Genomic DNA, 21,421 nt, shown 5'->3' with positions numbered 1-21,421 from the left:
TGGCGCCGCGAACTCGCCACATTGTAGCGCACAAGGCCGGGGGGCGGGGCGGCCTCTGGGATCTTCTCAGCGCAGCAGCAGCAGCAGGGAGGGAGCCCGGCGCAGACATGGGGGCGCAGCTCAGCAGGGTAAGGGGCCGCCTGCTCCAGCCCGGGGGGGGGTGGCCAGTTCCCGGCGCCCAGCGGGGGTGGCACTGGAGCCCCTGGAGCCCTTCGGCTGGGGCAGGGCTCCGGCTCCTCTTCCGCGGTGGGGCGCGGCAAGGCCTCTTGCTGAGGCTGTCACTGCTCCCCCTTCTCCCCCGGGAACAGGGCCCCACCCTGGCGCTCCCTTTTGCAGAGCTGCACGGTGCAGCCTTTTGTTGCGTGCAGATGCCCCCCTCCCTCCGAGCGCGTGTGTGGCACCAAGTTGCCCTACCTAGAGGGAGGGGGGCCGCTCCCAAGGTCTATTGACCATCAGCGCAAACAGAATAAATTGGGGAGTCGAAACTGCTGCCCGCGGGATTAGCGGGTGCAGTTGGTTTGCTGTCTGTAAAAGCCAAAGACGGATTACAAGGGGTTTGGCGATAGTCCGTGAGCAATGCCAAGAGGGGAAAAAACCTTAAAGCCTTTTTAGAGCCTAGGCCTTATCAGCAGCTCCAAGGCTTGTGCGGTGGAGTTTGTGACTCATCGTGTTTGACCGTCAGTGGAAAAACATTTCAGATTCCTGTTTTCTGGATGATCACCAGTCTATGGCATCTAAACTTGCCTCCACCCAGTTCCTCTCTTAAACAGGTTGCGGGTATATATGAACCTGGTGTTAAATGACATAGTGCCACTTACTTTTTGTTTGGGTCTGACTGTATTTCAAAGCTTCCATTATCCAGTAAACAGAATAGGGAAGGGGCCTTACAAAGCAAAGCAACTGCTCTCACCACCCTTCAGTAAAAAATGTGGGTGTGTGATAACAATAGACATTCTGTTTTGAAAGAGCTAGTGACCTTAAATGTTGAGAAGGACAATTTTTTTTTTTTTTATTCCTTGCAAACTGACAAATTGAATGTGCCTGAAGAAGAGCCCTTACCACACCCACATCCTATGTTTTAAAAGGGCACTAGCAGAGGCCTAGTATTTGGGGCTGGCTGGTTGCTTTTCAGCTAGGATCTAGTGTCCTCACTTTCAGTTTTCACACGCTTTGTAAGGTGCAGTGCTTGTACGCTGGGCTGTGTAGCTCCAGAAAGTGCAAAATTAACTGATTTTTATAATGCAGTGATTATAACGCCAAATAACTGGTGGAGGGAGTGCTGGTTGGCCAGCCATGCTGCTAAGGAAGAGTCTTAAGAAATTGGCTTACATTGGATTTCAGTGCATAGGGTTGTGTGTATGTCTGAAGAACTACACCTCTGTTCGTTGTTAAAAATCAGTTAAAAAGTTTAAACCGAAGTTCTTGTTCAACTATAAGTAGAATATAGCACTAGCACTGTGAGGATATTATTAGTTTAATGCTCTATTTCCCATTCTGATGGGAGCGGTTGTTATAAAAGGCTGATATTTAATATACTACACATTGATAAGGGCTTGCATCCCTGCTGATTGAAGTGTAATTCAGAATAGTAAGTAAAGGCCCCATAGAAGAGGAGGCACAAATACTTTAAACCATTCTGTAAGTGAATGAGTTGCCCATTAAATCTAAGAATGTACAGTCAACTTTATTTCTAAATAAATTCTCTTAGTTTCCTGCCAGATAGTTTTAAAATTGTCATAAACAGATAGCTAAGGGTTAATGTCTCTTTCACCTATACAAGGGTTAACAAGCAGTGACCTAAAACACCTGACCAGAGGACCAATCAGAAAACAAGATTTTTTCAAAACTGGGTGGAGGGAAGTTTGGGTGTAAGTTCTTTGTCTTGGTTCTGTGACCCTCTCAGCTCTGAGAGTGATCTCTCTCTATCTCCAGCTTTCTAATCTTCTGTTTCCAAGTTGTAAGTACAAGGATAGTAAGACAATAGGTTTATATTATTTTTTTGTATTTACATGTGTGTAGTTGCTGGAATGTTTAAATTGTATTCTTTTTGGATAAGGCTGTTTATTCATTTTTTTCTTTTAAGCAAATGACCCTGTATTTGTCACCTTAATACAGAGAGAGACCATTTTTATGTCCTTTTCTTTCTTTTTATATAAAGCTTTCTTTTTAAGACCAGTTTGAGTTTTTTTCACTGGTTAAGGCTAAGGGACGAAGAGAGAGGGAAATCTCTTTGTGTTAGATTTACTAGCCTGACTTTGCATACCCTCTGGGTGAAAGGGGGGGGGGAGGAGATTAGACCTCTCAGTACTTCTGTTTCCAGGACTGGAAGCAGGGAATCTCCTAGGGTCGTCCAGGGAGGGGAGCCTGGGAGGAAGTAACAAGGAAACAAGGGGAGGGGGTTATTTCCCTTTGTTGTAAGACTCAAGGCATCTGAGTCTTGGGGTGCCCCAGGGAAGGTTTTGGGGAGACCACAGTGAGCTAGGCACTGTATAAATCTTAGCTGGTGGCAGTGATACCAGGTCCAAGCTGGTAACTAAGCTTGGAGGTTTTCATGCTAAGACCCATATTTTGGATGCTAAGATCCAAATCTGGGAAAAAATTTTTCTGGTGGAACTGTGCTCATTTACGTCAACTGAAAATCTGGCTTATGGTCTCTCGATGTACAGCATCCTCCCTCTTCTTTTCGTGAAGGCCTGCTTGAACATAAATGAGATCTTCATTTTGGCCTGAGTACAGAGGCCTAGATATGGAGGAAAGAAGTTCTGATGGCATTTATACCATGGCTCATATTTGCTGTATCAGAGTGCTTTATGATTCTGAAAGCAAGCACATTAAGGTTGTCTGTATCTGTGTCGTTAATTTCAGATGTATTCCAGAGATAATATTTAATACTTGTATACTGATTACTTAGAAGGGTGGGGCGGGGGAGGAAAGGCAATTATCTTGTGATATTCTACTTGTGTGCATTAGGTACACGGGGTAGTATTTATGCTAAAATGAAGTCTCTGTATATGGAATAATTTAAAGTAAGTTGTTCATTTATATTGCTTATTTCTCAGGTTTCTTTTTCCTTGCCACTGTCTGATTTTTAAAAAATGATACCATGAGCTGTCAGCTGTGGCTGAGACCTTTGCACAATTATGTGGCTTGTTAAGAGATGGGTCTGTGTGGAAAAGTGTTAACGGTCATTAGCATGCATCATTACCCTTTTCCAACAGCTGTCTAACCTCTCATTTCCACTCCCTTTCTCCAGTGCAACTGCTTAAATATTTCTAACTGGGGGTGTTGGAGGGTGACCTGCAGGAATAGACTGGAGGCAGTATTAAACTATAGAACATCAGATACCGTTGCTTCTAGACCACAAAGGCAGAGAAAGAAGATGGGTAAATGATAAAGGCATAATGACCAAATGTACCACTCCCCTCCAAAACCACAAACAACCCCTCCATGCTAATTAAATTTTCTTAAAAGATGAGTCTAGGTTGGGATGGGGAGATAGCAGCTGAGCATCCTGGATGGTGTAAAACACTCTCCTAGGAAGGTTTTTAATTGCTCTCATTTTATTACAATTTAATGACAAGAGTATTTTCTCCCTCGGAGTATGCCTGATAGATACGCTGCTCTCAGGTGTTGCCATCCCTTCAGATAAACCTAGTAGAGTAGTAACTCCTCTAAAATGTACTCTCTAAACCAGTGGTGGGCAACCTGCGGCCCATCAGGGTAAGCTGATTCCGGGCCATGAGACGTTTTGCTGACATTGACCGTCCGCAGGCGTCCCCCCGCAGCTCCCAGTGGCTGCGGTTCGCTGTTCCCGGCCAATGGACAATGTCAGTGTCAGCAAAATGTCTTCCGGCCCACAATCAGCTTACCCTGGTGGGCTGCAGATTGCCCACCACTGCTCTAAAGGCTATAATTCTGAATGTATTTCATTGTATGCTACTGACCACACCCCAGTGCATGAGCCGAGGATCCTGGTCCAATAGTAAAATGCCATTGTTAAAAGTAGAACTTTTCATAAAATATTTGCTTGTTCCCCCAACAAGATGCTTAATTGCAATAATAAAACCACCTGTTCTGAAATAATTTATCTCTAACGAGGCACATCCTAGCTATCAGAGAGCAAGACTTGCCAGAGCAATGTTTGGAAAGAGAACTTGCCTTCTCTCAGTCATAAGAACATAAGAAAGGCCGTACCGAGTCAGACCAAAGGTCTATCTAGCTCAGTATCCTGTCTACCGACAGTGGCAAATGCCAGGTGCCCCAGAGGGAGTGAACCTAACAGGCAATGATCAAGTGATCTCTCTCTGCAATCCATCTCCATCCTCTGACAAACACAGGCTAGGGACACCATTCCTTACCCATCCTGGCTAATAGCCATTTATGGACTTAACCACCATGAATTTATCCAGTTCTCTTTTAAACGCTGTTATAGTCCTAGCCTTCACAACCTCTTCAGGTAAGGAGTTCCACAAGTTGACTGTGTGCTGCATGAAGAAGAACTTCTTTTTATTTGTTTTAACCCTGCTGCCTATTAATTTCATTTGGTGACCTCTAGTTCTTGTATTATGGGAATAAGTAAATAACTTTTCCTTATCCACTTTCTCCACATCACTCATGATTTTATATACCTCTATCATATCCCCCCTTAGTCTTCTCTTTTCCAAGCTGAAGAGTCCTAGCCTCTTGAATCTTTCCTCATATGGGACCCTCTCCAAACCCCTAATCATTTTAGTTGTCCTTTTCTGAACCTTTTCTAGTGCCAGTATATCTTTTTTGAGATGAGGAGACCACATCTGTATGCAGTATTCGAGATGTGGGCATACCATTGATTTATATAAGGGCAATAATATATTCTCAGTCTTATTCTCTAGCCCCTTTTTAATGATTCCTAACATTCTATTTGCTTTTTTGACTGCCTTTGCACACTGCGTGGACATCTTCAGAGAACTATCCACGATGACTCCAAGATCTTTTTCCTGATTCGTTGTAGCTAAATTAGCCCCCATCATATTGTATGTATAGTTGGGGTTATGTTTTCCAATGTGCATTACTTTACACTTATCCACATTAAATTTCATTTGCCATTTTGTTGCCCAATCACTTAGTTTTGTGAGATCTTTTTGAAGTTCTTCACAGTCTGCTTCGGTCTTAACTATCTTGAGGAGTTTAGTATCATCTGTAAACTTTGCCACCTCACTGTTTATCCGTTTCTCCAGATCATTTATGAATAAGTTGAATAGGATTGGTTCAAGGACTGACCCTCGGGGAACACCACTAGGTACCCCTCTCCATTCTGAGAATTTACCATTAATTTCTACCCTTTGTTCCCTGCCTTTTAACCAGTTCTCAATCCATGAAAGGACCTTCCCTCTTATCCCATGACAGCTTAATTTATGTAACAGCCTTTGGTGAGGGACCTTGTCAAGGGCTTTCTGGAAATCTAAGTACACTATGTCCACTGGATCGCCCTTGGCCACATCTTTGTTGACCCCTTCAAAGAACTCTAATAGATTAGTAAGACACGATTTCCCTTTACAGAAATCATGTTGACTATTGCTCGACAGTTTGTTTTTCTATGTGTCTGACAATTTTATTCTTAACTATTGTTTCGACTAATTTGCCCGGTACCAACGTTAGACTTACCGGTCTGTAATTGCCGAGATCACCTTTAGAGCCTTTTTTAAATATTGGTGTTACATTAGCTAACTTCACATTTGAGTTCTTTCAGAACTCTTGGGTGAATGCCATCTGGTCCCGGTAACTTGTTAATGTTGAGTTTATCAATTAATTCCAAAGCCACCTCTAGTGACACTTCAATCTATGGTTTGTCACCTACAAAAGCCGGCTCAGTTTGGGAATCTCCCTAACATCTTCAGCTGTGAAGACTGAAGCAAAGAATCCATTTAATTTCTCCGCAATGACTTTATCATCTTTCAGTACTCCTTTTGTATCTCGATAATCAAGGGGCCCCACTGGTTGTTTAGCAGGCTTCCTGCTTCTGATGTACTTAAAAAAACATTTTATTACTACCTTTGGAGTTCTTGGCTAGCCGTTCTTCAAACTCCTCTTTGGCTTTTCTTATTACACTCTTGCACTTAATTTGGCAGTGTTTATGCTCCTTTCTATTTGCCTCACTAGGATTTGACTTCCACTTTTTAAAGGAAGTCTTTTTATCGCTCACTGCTTCTTTTACATGGTGGTTAAGCCACGGTGGCTCTTTTTTAGTTTTTTTATACTGTGTAACTTAATTTGGGGTGTACATTGAAGTTGGGCCTCTATTATGGTGTCTTTAAAAAGCACCCATGCAGCTTGCAGGGATTTCACTTTAGTCACTGTACCTTTTAACTTTTATTTAACTAACCCCCTCATTTTTGCATAGTTACCCCTTTTGAAATTAAATGCCACAGTGCTGGGCTGTTGAGATGTTCTTCCTGCCACGGGGATGTTGAATGCTATTGTGTTATGGTCACTGTTTCCAAGCGGTCCAGTTATAGTTACCTCTTGGACCAGCTCCTGTGCTCCACTCAAGATTAAATCCAGAGTTGTCTCTCCCCTTATGGGTTCCTGTACCAACTGCTCCATGAAGCAGTCATTTAAAGTGTCGAGAAATTTTATCTCTGCATTTCGTCCTGAAGTGAAATGTTCCCAGTCAATATGGGGATAATTGAAATCTCCCACTATTACTGAGTTCTTAATTTTGATAGCCTCTCTAATTTCCCTTAGCATTTCATCATCACTATCACTGTCCTGGTCAAGTGGTCGATAATAGATCCCTAATGTTATATTCTTATTAGAGCATGAAATTTCTATCCGTAGAGATTCTATGGAATATGTGGATTCACTTAAGATTGTTACTTCATTTGATTCTACATTTTCTTTCACATATAGTGCCACTCCCCCCCCCCCCCCCCGCACGACCTGTTCTGTCCTTCCGATATATTTTGTACCTCGGAATGACTGTGTCCCATTGATTGCTCTCAGTCCACCAGGTTTCTGTAATGCCTATTATATCAATATCCTCCTTTATCACAAGGCACTCTAATTCATCCATCTTATGATTTAGACTTCTAGCATTTGTGTACAAGCACTTTAAAAACTTGTCACTGTTTATTTGTGTGCCCTTGTCTGATGTCAGATTCTTTTTTATGTGAATGTTTATCATCTGATCTGGCCCTTACATTATCCTCTGCTCCTGACCATAACCTGGAGATTCTCTATCATTAGACTCTCCCCTAAGAGAAGCCTCTGTCCGATCCACATGCTCCTCTGCATCAGTCAGCTTTCCCCCATCTATTAGTTTAAAAACTGCTCTACAACCTTTTTAATGTTTAGTGCCAGCAGTCTGATTCCACTTTGGTTTAGGTGGAGCCCATCTTTCCTGTATAGGCTCCCCCCATCCCAAAAGTTTCCCCAGTTCCTAATGAATGTAAACCCCTCCCCTCTATACCATCATCTCATCCACGCATTGAGACTCTGAAGCTCTGCCTGGCCCTGCGCGTGGAACTGGGAGCATTTCTGAGAATGCCACCATAGAGGTCCTGGATTTCAGTCTCTTCCCTAGCAGCCTAAATTTGGCCTCCAGGACATCGGTCCTACCCTTCCCTAAGTAATTGGTACCTACATGTACCACGACCACCGGCTCCTCCCCAGCACTACACATAAGTCTGTCTAGATGCCTCGAGAGATCCACAACCTTTGCACTGGGCAGGCAAGTCACCATACGGTTCTCCTGGTCATCACAAACCCAGCTATCTATGTTTCTAATGATTGAATCTCCCATTACTAACACCTGCCTTTTCCTAGCAACTGGAGTTCCCTCCCCCAGAGAGGTACCCTCAGTGCGAGAGGCAACCCCAGCACCATCTGGAAGGAGGGTCCCAACTATGGGAAGGTTTCCCTCTGCTCCCATTGACTGCTCTGCTTCCCTGGGCCTTTCATCCTCCTCAACAGTGCAGGGGCCGTCTGACCGGAGGTGGGACAATTCTACAGTGTCCCGGAAAGCCTCATCAACGTGCCTCTCTTAGCTCCTCCAGTTCTGCCACCCTGGCCTCCAAAGCCCATATGCGATCTCTGAGGGCCAGGAGCTCCTTGCACCGACTGCGCACACATGCCACCCGCCCACAGGGCAGGTAACATACATGCTGCATTCAGTGCAATAAATAGGATGGCCCCCACTCTGCTGCTGGGCTTCTGCCTGCATTTTCTCCTAGTTTAATGAAAGGGTCGTTTAAAGCAAGAAGTTTTGAATGTAGTTTGGTTTATAGGTTTTAAGGGGAATAAAGGGAAACAGAACCGGCACGGGACCCCTGCTCCCTTCCCACTCCCCTTCCAAACTCCCTTGCGAAACTCCCTGTTAGCAGCCCCTGTTAGCTGATTAAGGCTCAGCCAATTGCCAGAGGCTTCTAGCTTTCAGACCTTCCTTTGAAGCTCACAGCCTCCAACTGCCAGCCACAGCACACGGTCCTTCAACCAAACAGACTGACAAACAAGCTCAGCACACAGCAAGTAACCCCCAAACACACTACAGTCAGTCACTTACCCCAAGGATGCTGTATTTGCTTCTCCTTCACCTGGAGAACTCCCTTGTGAAACTCCCTGTTAGCAGCCCCTGTTCACTCAACTGATGTAAGTTGGTGTAGCTCCTTTGACTCCAAGGGAGCTATCTTGATTTATGTCTTGTCTGATGCCCTATATTAGGAGTGTACAGAACATTGTTCATCCTGCTAGTACATTTCAGGCCTGTTTTCTTATCAAGAGTGATGAATTATTTTGGAAAGCAGCCAGCCTGTGTTTTTCCCATCAGCTGACAATGGGTCTTTAGCTGCTGGATCAGAATGTATCTGAACTACCCTACTCTACTTTTCTTTTGAAGCAGAATCCCGTGAGGCTCTTGCATTAACTGACCATAAATAACAAAGTGCCTTCTAGTCTGCGTTTATGAAGCAGACAGTGTATTAGTCGTGTGGCTCAAAACTAATGGTAGAAATTACCATACCGTGGCAGATCTGTAGTTCAGCACCCTGCCTCCAGGAGTGGTGGCTGTCATGTGCTTCAGATGAAGATGTAAATGTGATATAACAGTTTAATAAATAACAGTAATACTTTGCACTTACAGTACTTGCCATATGTGAACTGAAAGTTGTTCACAAAGTTGGGGTGGATTTAGCTCCGTTTTACAGATGGAGAAACTTACTTACAGAGAGGTGAAGTAACTTGCCCAAGGTTCCTCAGCATGTCAGTGACAGAGCTGAGAATAGAGTCTCGGCTCCTGATTCCCAATCTCATGCTCATTTAATTATCAGTAGCTGCTCCTTTGCTAATTAATAACTGCATCTTTAAAGGGCACTACATTATGTTAGGCCTAAAATTTGGTCGGCCTCAAAAATCTTCTGTAATCTGGAGTTTCTATTCAGTATTCTGTCCATCTCTGTCACCAAGACATGAAACATAAAAAGTAACCTTTTGTGCATGATATATAGCTTTCTGCTATTGCTGCATCAGCAATTATTAATAAACAGTCATCTTAGCCCTGGTTTACACTATAAATTTACGTCAGAATAACTGTCGCTCAAGGTTGTGGAAAATCTACAGCCTATAGCAACACAGTTATCTTGACTGAACTCCTGGTGTAGACAGTGTTATTTTGATGGGAGGGCTTCTCCCGTCAACATCATTACCGCCTTTTGGGGAGGTGAAGTACCTACGCTAATGGGAGAAGCTCGCTCATCGGCATAGGTAGCATCTTCCCTTAGTGCTACAGTGGCACAGTGTTAAGGTTCCTCCCCCACACTGAACTTTAGGGTACAGATGTGGGGACCTGCATGGACACTTCTAAGCTTAATTACTAGCCTAGATCTGGTAACACTGCCACCATTCAGAAATTTCAGCGTCTGGAACACTTCCTGTCCCCCCAAAACCTTCCCCTCCCTGGGCAACCTTGAGAGGCTTTTTTACCAAGTTCCTGGTGAACACCGATCCAACCCCTTGGATTTTAACACAAGGAGAATTTAACCATCCCCCCTCTCCTTTCCCCCACCAATTCCTGGTGAGTCCAGATCCAATCGCCTTGGATCTTAAAACAAGGAAAAATTAATCAGGTTTTTAAAAAGAAAGGTAAAAATCACCTCTGTAAAATCAGGATGGGAAATACTTCACAGGGTAATCAGCTTCATATAGCCCAGAGGAACCCCCTCCAGCCTTAAGTTCAAAGTTACAGCAAACAGAGGTAAAATCCCCTCAGCAGAAAGGAACATTTACAAGTTGAGAAAACAAAAAATAAAATGAGACAGAAAATAAAATTAAGACTAACACACCTTGCCTGGCTGTTACTTACAAGTTTGAAACATGAGAGACTGATTCAGAAAGATTTGGGGAGCCTGGATTGACGTCTGGTCCCTCTTAGTCCTAAGAGCGAACAACCCCCAAAACAAAGAGCACAAACAAAAGACTTCCCTCCACCAAGATTTGAAAGTATCTTGTCCCCTTATTGGTCCTCTGGTCAGGTGTCAGCCGGGTTTACTGAGCTTCTTAACCCTTTACAGGTAAAAGAGACATTAACCCTTAATTATCTGTTTATGACACACAGCTGTACTGGTGCGGAACTGTAAGTGTAGACAAGCCCTCAGAGTTGACATCTAATGGTCAGATAACATGGAAGTGTAAATAGTCTTGTTAGCTTCAGATCCATTAGAAACTGGTGTGCGCGCATAACATCAGTATTTACCGTTAAAATGAGATTAGTTGGGGGGAGAAGGGGGACCTGTTTCCGAGCTCTTGTGATACTAATGCATAAAATACAAAACCCCCTACATGAAACTTTTGTATGTTAATTGAATACAGCTGAGTTTTGGGAAGAAAGGGTTTAAGATATTCTGGCTTCATTTACATTTTTTTTTTTGAGCAGAGGCTTCCATAACAGACTTAAAATGATCTAATACAAACAGCCATTTATGTAAGAATCAGTAGCTTCTTGACACGAGTTGCTATAGTGTTCAGTAGTGATCACATTTATGGCACTATGGCTTGAAAACAGCCAATCAGATTACTTTGTTTTATAAGCTAGTGAAAGTGAAAAATGCCCAGTTTTGTCTTAAATTCTCTCTGAAAGTTGTAGTGTACCAATGCAGTCTAACATTTGGGGGAGGGGGAAAAAAAGAAAAATAAAATTAAGTTCCCTGCCCTTTCTGATTGAGGGACAAAATCTTTCACTCCCCGTCCCCAGGGGAAGAAAGTATAGAAAATTCCGCAAGGAGAACCCCAGTTAACTCCTGTGACAGTGATACTAAGATATGACTATGATATAATCATAATGTGTTTTATAAAAGGTAAGTCATGTGAGATGTCGTTGGAAGGGTTATGATTTACTGAATATGATTATCCTATTTGTGTGCATGTATTATTTTTGTATCTGAAGTTAGGAATATTGACTTTATAGCTTTATTACAAATGTGTTTACACCTGGGGAATGCCCACTAGACAAAAGGTTCTCAGTCTAGATGGCTGGCTGGGAAGGGCCCATTAGAAAGGCCTTAGAGGTAGCCTATTTCCCTTATCTTGTGAGACTTGGCAACTTTGCATGCAGGGAACCTTCTTGAGGAACAGCCCCTGACTCACAGCTGCTGTAACTCTAGAAGGACATGTGACCAGGTCAGCTGGGACTGGACTCTCTCTCTCTTGGAATATCAGTGTTTTTCCAGTGACTGGTGTGGGAACCAAGCTTTGAAACAGAGTCCCCACCATATGCAAAAGGTATTTAAGGCAGGGGTGTGACATCATTGTGGTTCTTCATTGACTCCCGGCACCAGAGAGACTCCTGGAAACACATGAGGAACAAAGACTGAACAGTGGAGGGGAAGGAGGGAGGGCTGTACCAAGGCTAAAGAGATTTTTAGCCCATGAATGGAACACCTGGGGATTCTAAACTGTAAGCTAGTGAAGCTTGCCCCTTAAGAATCTGCTGCCTGTTTGTCTCATCATTTAGGGTGAGGATTTGCTATTCATATCCGACCTATGTAGTTGATTAAGCTTAATTTGCATGTTTTGTTTATTTGCTAGGTAATCACTAAAAATCTATCTTTAGTAGTTAATAAACTTATTTTATGTTTTAATCCAAACCAGTGTGCGTTTGACTAAGGTGTCTGGGGCAGACCTCAGCTTGGTTACCACAAGTGTGCATGGTCCCCTTCACATTGAGGAAGAGAGTTGACCAGGGCAGGACGGTGCTGCTCTGGGGTCCGAGGCTGGTGGTTAACTGCATGTAACTGCAGCTGGGTGTGTCCCTACCCATGTGAATGCTGGTGAAAGTGCAGGCTTGGAGGGCTTTGCAACTTGTCACAGCAGCACAGTGTGAGAGGGAGCCCAGACTGGTGGGTCAGAGGGCTCAGTGGTACCCCAGTACCAGGTAGCATCCCAGGGGAACCGGTCACAACCCTGCTTGTTGTGTGGGAATAGACCATGTACACTGCACAGAGGGCTCCTATGAGGCCTATGCCATCCTTGCATGGACCTTCTGCAAAGGGAGAAGCTTCTTCTAAATGACTGACTGGACATATGAAAACAAGAGTCAGACTAAATCTATCAGCACGTCTATAATCTGTTCCATGCTGTGATATCTGAGTGCTGGGAGTCTAGAAAAACTAAGGCAAACTAAATATGTATCTAAATTGCCACATTATTTATAAACCAGAGTTTATACTTACTGCAATGAGGTATCTTTGAATGGACTTTTTTCTGTATGTTCATGATATAAGCATACAGAAACTGAGGTTATGTCTCATGGGTTGTTTCTGACATGACATTATCCTCATGGTATCACTTCACTGAAACAAACAGCGATATTAATATTCTTGTCTTTATGCATTGTTGCAGCTTGGAGTGATTGTGACGTACCCGTTATGGCTAATCTACAGCTGGTTCACAAGACTCTTTAGGAATCCCCCTCCTGCAATTACCCTGGAGAACTCTGAAGTGAAATACCCATTAAGGCTGATTGACAAAGAGGTAAGTAAGTGCACACTTGTACAGCACTGAGCACATTGACAGCACTTCCACATAGATATTTAATGCCCATATCATTCTACAACTTGAGTAATGTTGCAGCAATATTGTGCCTTGTTGAGAATTGTAAACGTTCTAAGGCTGCAGAGGTCTGTTTCTGGTTAAGCCATGTAAATGTTTATATTTAAACACAGGAGAGAGCTTATTATTTATAAATGCTTTTTACCTAGTTTAACTGATGCTGTCAAGTTTACACTGTATTGTAAGCATCTAATTTTTTTTAAACATAGACTCTAAACTCATACTGTTTTATTGGTGTTGTCTCCATGCATGCCAAATGGGAAAGACTCTCTTCTGGATTATCCTGTGCAACATGTCACCCTAAAATCTGCAGGATTTGATTATTTTCTTTGTAAACCTTTTTTCATTTCCAGGGAGGTGAGAAGAGGGGAGAAGAGACTCATTTTAAGATCAGTTCTAGTCACAAGTATTGTAGTGCAGTTTGCATCTTTGTGGATGGGAGTTCAAAAAAGACTTCTCACATAAACAGGAAACATGTTTGAAAATCTAGAACTGCTTTGGAAAAATAGCTTAATGAAAAATGTTTCTTGCTAAAATGAACCTTTGTAATTTATACTTCAGTGTTGCAAAATCCACGTGTGTGTGTGTGTGTGTGTAGGGGGAATAATGTAACTTCTTGTGTGTCCTGCTGAGTATTTTAAGACATGTTAAATTGCATTGGATGAGAACTTCTTAAGAGTTTTAAGGTTAAAAATATCAGTCACTATTTGAAAAAGTCTCCAAAATACAGATGTGTGTTGCACAATTGAATATGAATTTCAGTTTGAATATGGAGCTTAGGTCAGGCCTACACTACAAACATACATCTGTATAACTACATTGCTCAGGGCTGTGGAAAAGTCCACACCCCTGAGAAACATAATTATACCAATCTAACCCCTGGTGTAGACAGCACTATGTTGATGGGAGAGCTGCTACTGCCTCTCGTGGACATGGATTAACTATGCCAATGAGAGAAGCTCTCCCATCAGTGTAGTAGCATCTTAAGTAAACAGTTACAGCGACTCATCTGCATTTAGTGCATCTGTGATGCTGCAGCTTCTGATGTATGAACCTACTCTTCTTTGAAAACAATTTTTGTTACTTACAGGATATCTTCTGATGGAAGAGAACTATTTTCTTAAGTTGACTGCATGCACGTGTGTGTTTTCTGTGGTCATTCTTCCCCTTCCCTCCCAAAGGCTAAACTGGATAAGGGGAGTGGTAGTACTCTATGAAGCTCAACCCAGATTTTGCCCACCCCGATGTCAAAATGCATTGCTTCTCACACTAGATTGTGCAGCTGTTGTTAATATAAGAATTCCTCTCCTTTATAGCATGCTTAGATCGGTTAGTGAAATCACTAAGTGTGTTACATCCTGAACTGTTACTAGGTTTCACTGTTCTCACCCCTGTGAAGTGAATAATACTAGTTAATACCATTGTCAGAGAGCCATTGTTTCAAACTGCCCAAAAACTTCATTGCTTTTGTTTACATTCCATTCATTTTTTTGTGAAAAGAGGCCTTTTTAACACTACCCAGAATAATGTTAACAGTTGTTGTTAACAGACGCAGAAGAGAGCGTGCTGAACGTGGTCCATTTGTTAAACAAGGACCAACTGTGTTTAGCACTGTTTCACCTAACCATTGTTATATCCTGGATTAAAAAGAGTTGCCATCAGTTGTACTACTTACAACTGGGTTAGTTTCATAGTGTAGATGAGGCTTGGGCAAACAGAATTGTGCATTTAGACATCTTTAAACCATTCAGGATTCTAAAGAGAAACTATCTTATGATGTAGTAAAATTATCATATTTGGACAGCTTTGGTTGATGTGACATTCCAGTTAAGTGACGAGGTGATAGAGAAATGGCAGTTTACTATAACACAAATTACGTTCAGTGCATTTCATTCTTTCTAGATTCCTGTTTGGATTCCCTTATAATGAACAATCAGATCTTAATTTTACACCTATTTAACACCTGGTTAAATAAACCATAATCCTTTGGCACAGGCAGAATACATCTCACGCTAAGTGGAACTATTAGGACTTTCCAACTTGAGCAACAATGGTCAGTAATTTTTGCTATCATTGGTTACATCACTTCCCTGGGACTCAGGCCTGTCCTATGCTTAAGTTAGGTCAACACAGCTCTGACACTCAGAGATGTGAAAAATTCACACCCTTGAGTGTTGTAGTCATGCCGACCTAACCATCATTGTGGACTCAGAAGATGGACAGAAGAACGCTTTTGTCGGCCTAGCAACCCCTTACATCGCTGTAGGAAGTGTCTATATTACAATAGCATAGCTGTGGCACCATAGCTCTGCCACTGTAGTGCCCACAGTGTAGACATGGCCTCACTTGGTAGACTATTACAGAAGTTTTAGTGTGCAGCAGCAGGGTCCACATGGACACTTACTGTGTGGCAGGCTAGTGCGCGGTAGATTTACAGCCCAGCTTGCCGTGAACTAAGTGTTTGTCTAAACAAGCCCATAGGCTATGTCTACACTAGCACTTTTGTCGGTCAGAGGTGTGAAAAAATACACCCGTCTGACATAAATTTCACCAACAAAAGCACTGGTGTGGACAGCACTGTGTTGGCAGGAGACGTTTTCCTGCAGACATAGCTACCGCAGCTCGTTGGGGGTGGGTCAATGATGCTGACGGGAGAGCTCTGTCCTGTTGGCGTAGAGCAGCTACACGAGAGACCTCACAGCAGTGCAGCTGCAGTGGTACTGCTATAAGGTCTGTAGTGCAGACGTAACCTAAGAGTCTGATTCTAAAATCCTTAGTAACAGCAGTACTCCAGCTGATTTGAATTGAACCCTTAGGGAAAAGTCCTATAGAGTTTAATAGGAAAGTAACCTGTTTGTAGCAACTATTCTACAATCAAATCTAATTGAATAGATATCACTTCTATGGGTATTTAACCATTGTATGTAAGGGACAGAATGTTCTATTACATTTTATAGGGATCTTTTATAACAAGATGCAATATGGTACAATGGATGGAACATTGGACAGGGAGAGCTGGCTTCTCTTTTCTGCTCTGTCACTGTCTTGCTGTGTGCCCCTGGGCAATTTGCTTAACAGTGCTGTGCTTCAATTTCCTCATCTATAAATGGGGGAAATGATGCCTACCCACCTCTGTAAAGCATTACATATGAAAACTCTGTGGAAGTGCTAAGTATTTATCTAAGACAGGGGTGGGCAAACTTTTGGCCCGAGGGCCACATCTGGGAATAGAAATTGTGTGGTGGGCCATGAATGCTCACAAAATTGGGGTTGGGGTGAGGGCTTCAGGGTGGGGCCAGAAATGAGGAGTTCAGGGTGCAGGAGGGGGCTCTGGGCTGGGGCGGGAGAGTGGGGTGTGGGCTCTGGGGTGGGGCTGGGGATGAAGGGTGCAGGAGGGTGCTTCGGTCTGGGATCAAGGGGTTTGGCAGGCAAGAGGGGGATCAGGGCTGGGGTTGGCATGGAGAAAAGCTCAGGGGTGCAGGCTCTGAGCAGGTGCTTACCTCAAGCAGCTCCTGGAAGCAGTGGCATGTCCCTTCTCCAGCTCTATGTGAAGGCGCAGCCAGGTGGCTCTGGATGCTGCTCTGTCTGCAGGCACCGCCCCTGCAGCTCCCATTGGCGTGCCGGAGGGGAGCCATGCCACAGCTTCCAGGAGCTGCATAGAGCGGCCTCCAACCCTGGTCCCCAGCTGGAGCGCAGCAAGCCCCAGATCCCACTCCCCAGCAGGAGCTCGAGAGCCGGCTTAAAACAATTGGCGGGCTGGATGCAGCCAGCGGGCCGTAGTTTGCCCACTCCTGATCTAAGGGCTGCAAAGTAATCAGTGGCACTAGAGTTCAGACCCGAAGTATTCTGTAATGGAAGAAAAAGCGTATAAGGTGGAGTGGAAAGGGGGAAAATGAAACAATGTCTCATTAGTGCTGGTTCATTCTCCCCATCCAAATACATCACATATCATTTAATATTTATATCTAAACTGAAGTGTCACTTTGGTCCAATGATCATGACTTATACTGTTTAAAGAGTTATGATCATAACATTTGAGAAATAATTCGCTTTGATTTATTTGGGGATAAATGATTGTGAAATCAGTAATAAGGTCCCAAGTTTTATAGCAGGGCTCTAATCTGCAGTGTGTGTTCTTTCCCACTGTAATTAAGGAAACCTTTATAAATAATATTTTAAAGCCACTAATGTAACAAAGGAGACCAACTTGATAGTTGTTGATCCCCTCTTATACCCACCAGTGTCATTTCCAGTATTCTGCTCCAGAACTAAATTAGAATAACTAATTCATCTGATTTACAACATAGCCAAAAGTAAGTCTCATGTTGGAGAACTGTTTCTGAATCTTCTGGCATTGAATTTCCTCCTTTTTGTCTTTTATCTAAATTTAAACTACAAATAAAGAATTGATTTGATCCTCACTGAGATCTTTGGATGGAGTTTTGTACAAGTGCAGAGCATTATAAAGTTATTGCCTATACTATATTTCAAATAACTAGTTTTTATTGATTTTCTTGTTAAATCTGAAAGGTTTCTCCCCCCCACCTTTTTTTGCATTTGTCTTAAGTATTTATTGGTTTTGACCTCACAAATTGAAATATCAATGTTATTTCTTATTTCTTGAAAAGAGAGAGGCTTTCAAGGAATTTGAGTGGAAAGTATACTTTTGATACAGCAGTGAAACAGTGCTAAATTGACTTCTTATTTTATAGCATATACACAGTGCTGAAACAGTTTCAGTTATATATCTGTGGATTAGGGTGAAACTAACTTTTAGAAACAGCCTGACTGACATGTCTATTAAAAACAAAACACAAAAAACACCAAACAAAATACAAAGTATTTCCAATGGTGTGTGTGATGGTTTTGTTTTTTTCCCTTTTCAGGAAATTAGCCACGACACGAGAAGATTTCGCTTTGCCCTTCCAACTCGAGAGCACATTCTAGGTCTCCCTGTTGGTATGTTTTATATTGGCAGCCTGGTTTTATCATCATGAATCAAAGCTTTGTTAATTATACCTGTCACAGACCTCTGAAGCAGTATGGGGCTGCAAGAACTAAAAACATTTTAAATTTAAAAAACATTTTAAATGCTGCTGACATTATTGTATCTTCCCCGTAACGTCATCTGATTCATTCCAGTTGCAAATTAAAATGAAATTAAAAAAACTCCTACTCTAAATGCACATCAAACTGCAGCCTTAAATATGGAGTTCCTAGGACATCTTTATAGTTTGCCTTTTGGATGTCAGCCATTTGTGTTCAGTTATGTGTAACTGACACGTATGTTAATGAGGTGCTAATCATACTCGAATGTGCGAATCATCCTTGAACATCCTTTTGCACGTCTGTGTATGTGTGTAGTATATAATATCTAAACATATGCTTATGGCTGCTACAGTAAATAACAAACGTGATTGAGCTCCGGGTTGGATAACTTCTCTCTAAGGCTGGTGTAGCTGAGCACTGCCGGTTCAGCTGGATTTCATGCACACTGAAGGAAGAAATCTAGCCAAGGTAGTATGGAAATACAGGAGAGCAAGGGAAAAATTGTTGCTTCTGGACCAAAGGGGTAAAGAGAACCTTAGGACCCCATCTGGCTTTTCCACCAAGTCATTGTCAGCCGTAGTGAAAGAAAATTTGCTCAGAGCCCCTCAAAAATAAACCTACTCTTCCCTCCTGCTGCTTGTAGGACAGCATATTTATCTTTCTGCACGGATTAATGGAAATCTGGTTGTCAGACCCTACACACCAGTCTCCAGCGATGACGACAAAGGCTATGTGGATCTTGTTGTTAAGGTAAGGATATCATTGTGCCATACAATACTTGCCTATTTATAAGCCTTTAAAGGTCACAGTAAAAAGCATGGTGGTGTAAAAATACTTGTGTGATTCCATGATGTCTTACTCTACTGTGGTTATTGGCTTCCATTCAGTGGTACCTCAGCATGCAAATCAATATTGATTTAATCCATATAGTGTTCTGTGATTTTTTTTTTTTTTTTTTTTTTTTTTTTTAGTCTATATATGATGAGACAGGGAGTTGAAGATATCTGTACACACAGTCTGCAGGTTTCCAAAGTTTCTGTACCAAAGGGAATCAAATTTGTAGAAGTTCACAAAACTCTCCAATATTATTTAAGAAGCAACCAACCCTGCCTGAGCTCCTGTGTGCTTGTTCCATGAGTGATGTGGTCAGCATGATGTACGGAGGAGCATTATTAAATGTGGGAGCTGGTAGGCATGGATGTCACTGATCCATAACATTGTGGGTGCTCTATTTGGCAAGAAGGTAAATTGGGATCATCTAATGTTCTGAATTTTCCCCTCTCAAAGCCAAGTTGAAGTATTCAGCAAATATTTCTAAAGCTGATAGAATTTAATGTTAAATTACTACATTACTTTGCTGTCTGTCTTCAGAGTTTCGTTTCCTGTTATGTGTTTGTTTCTCACACAGTGACATGTTTTATGAAGCGAATCGTAGAAATGTAGGGCCAGAAGGGGCCTCAAGAAGTCAAGTCAAGTCCAGCCCTTTGCACTGAGGCAGGAGCAAGGAAATCTAGAAAAGTGGTTCTCAACCTTTCCATACTGCTGTACCCCTTTCGGGAGTCTGATTTGTCTTGCATGCCCCAAAGTTTCAGATAACTTAAAAACTACTAGCTTACAAAATCAGACATAGTGTGCTGTGATACTTTTTGTATTTTTATTACTGAAAAAATGCTGACTTTCTCATTTTTTACCATATAATTATAAATCAGTTGGAATATAAATATTGTACTTACATTTCAGTGTATAGTATATAGAGCAGTCTAAACAAGTCATTGTCTGAAATTTTAATTTGTCCTCGTTTTGCTAATACTTTTTTATTTAGCCTATTGTAAAACTAGGCAAATACCTAGATGAGTCGATGTACCTGCTGGAAGATCTCTGCATACCCCCAGGAGTACGCATACGCTTGGTTGAGAACCACAGATCTAGACTGTCCTTGACAGATGTTTGTTCAACCTGTTCTTATAAACCTCCAGTGATGGGAATTCTACAACCTCTCTTGGAACCTTATCCCACAGCTTAACTTCCCTTAGTTCAAAAGTTTTTGAGTTTTTTTTCCCTAATAGTTTACCTACATCTCCCTGGCTTCAGATTTAAGCCCGTTACTTCTTGTCCTACCTTCACTGGACTTGGAGAACAGTTTATCATAGTCCTCTTTATAACAGCCCTTAATATATTTCAAGACTGTTATCAGGTCCCTCCTCAGTCTTCTTTTCTTAAGATTAAACATGCCCAGTTTTTTTTTAACCTTTCCACATAGGTCAGGTTTTCTAAACCTTTTATCATTTTTGTTGCTCTGGAGTCCTCTGGACTCTCTCTCCAGTTTGTCTACATCTTTCCTAAAGTGTGGCACCCAGAATTGGATGCAATATTCCAGCTGAAGCTTCACCAGTGCTAAGTAGAGTGGGACAATTACTTCCATCTAACACCCATTAGTACACCCCATATTAGCCTTTTCCATAACTGTATCACATTGTTGATTTATCCAATTTGTGATCCACTGTAAACCCCAGATCCTTTTCAGTAGTACTACCAGCTAGCCAGTTATCCCACATTTTGAAGTTGTGCATTTGATTTTTCCTCTGCAAGTGTAGTACTTTGCACTTGTCTTCAGTGAATTTCATCTTGTTGATTTCAGACCAAGTCTCTGATTTGTCAAGGTCATTTTGAATTCTAATTGTGTCCTCCAAAAATGTTTGCAGCCCCTTCCAGCTTGGTGTCATTTGTAGAGTTTATAAGCATACTCTCCGCTCCATAATCCAATTAATTAATGAAAATATTGACTAGTACCAGACCTAGGACTGACACCTTGGGACCCCAGTAGATACTCCCTCCCAATTTGGTAGCGAACCATTGATAACTGCTTTGAACTTTCAACTGTTTATGCACCCACCTTATTAATTTCATCTAGACCACATTTCCCTAGTTTGCTTATGAGACTGTCATCTATTACTCCGTCAAAAACCTTAGTAAAATCAAGAGCTACAGCTTCCCTCCTATCCACTGGGCCAGTAACCTTGCCAAAGAAGGCTTGGCATGGCACGATTTGTTTTTAACTAATCCATATTGACTATTTCTTAACACTGTTATTGTTTAGGTGCTTACAAATTCATTGTTTAATAATTTGTTTTAGTATCTTGACAGGTTTTGAAGTTAGGCTGACTAGTCTGTAATTCTTCGGGTCCTCTTTGTTCCCCGTATTTTAAATAGGTAATACGTTTTCCCTTCAGTCCTTTGGGACCTCCCCTCTCCTCAGTGAGTTCTCAAAGATCATTGCTAATGATTTTGAGATTGC

General features: G+C 42.2%; 1 protein-coding gene across 2 annotated transcripts in view; it reads left to right on the top strand.

The window, feature by feature from the left end:
• The window catches only part of LOC127032639 (NADH-cytochrome b5 reductase 3), a 36,335-nt gene continuing 14,914 nt past the window's right edge, over positions 1–21,421 (top strand). Inside the window, exons 1-5 of one of the 2 annotated variants that reach the window (XM_050919974.1) lie at positions 1–128; positions 11,582–11,748; positions 12,868–12,999; positions 17,964–18,036; positions 18,770–18,876. In XM_050919974.1, coding sequence (XP_050775931.1) covers positions 11,740–11,748; positions 12,868–12,999; positions 17,964–18,036; positions 18,770–18,876 — 321 coding nt within the window. In that variant the 5' untranslated portion in view covers positions 1–128; positions 11,582–11,739. The remainder of the gene's footprint in view (positions 129–11,581; positions 11,749–12,867; positions 13,000–17,963; positions 18,037–18,769; positions 18,877–21,421) is intronic. The other variant, XM_050919965.1, reaches the window with a different exon arrangement.

Source organism: Gopherus flavomarginatus, chromosome 1, assembly GCF_025201925.1.
Source record: "Gopherus flavomarginatus isolate rGopFla2 chromosome 1, rGopFla2.mat.asm, whole genome shotgun sequence".
In the NCBI taxonomy this organism is placed as follows: domain Eukaryota; kingdom Metazoa; phylum Chordata; order Testudines; family Testudinidae; genus Gopherus; species Gopherus flavomarginatus.
The sequence above is the reverse complement of the archived record's forward strand: the minus strand, read 5'-3'. Positions and strand labels throughout refer to the sequence as shown.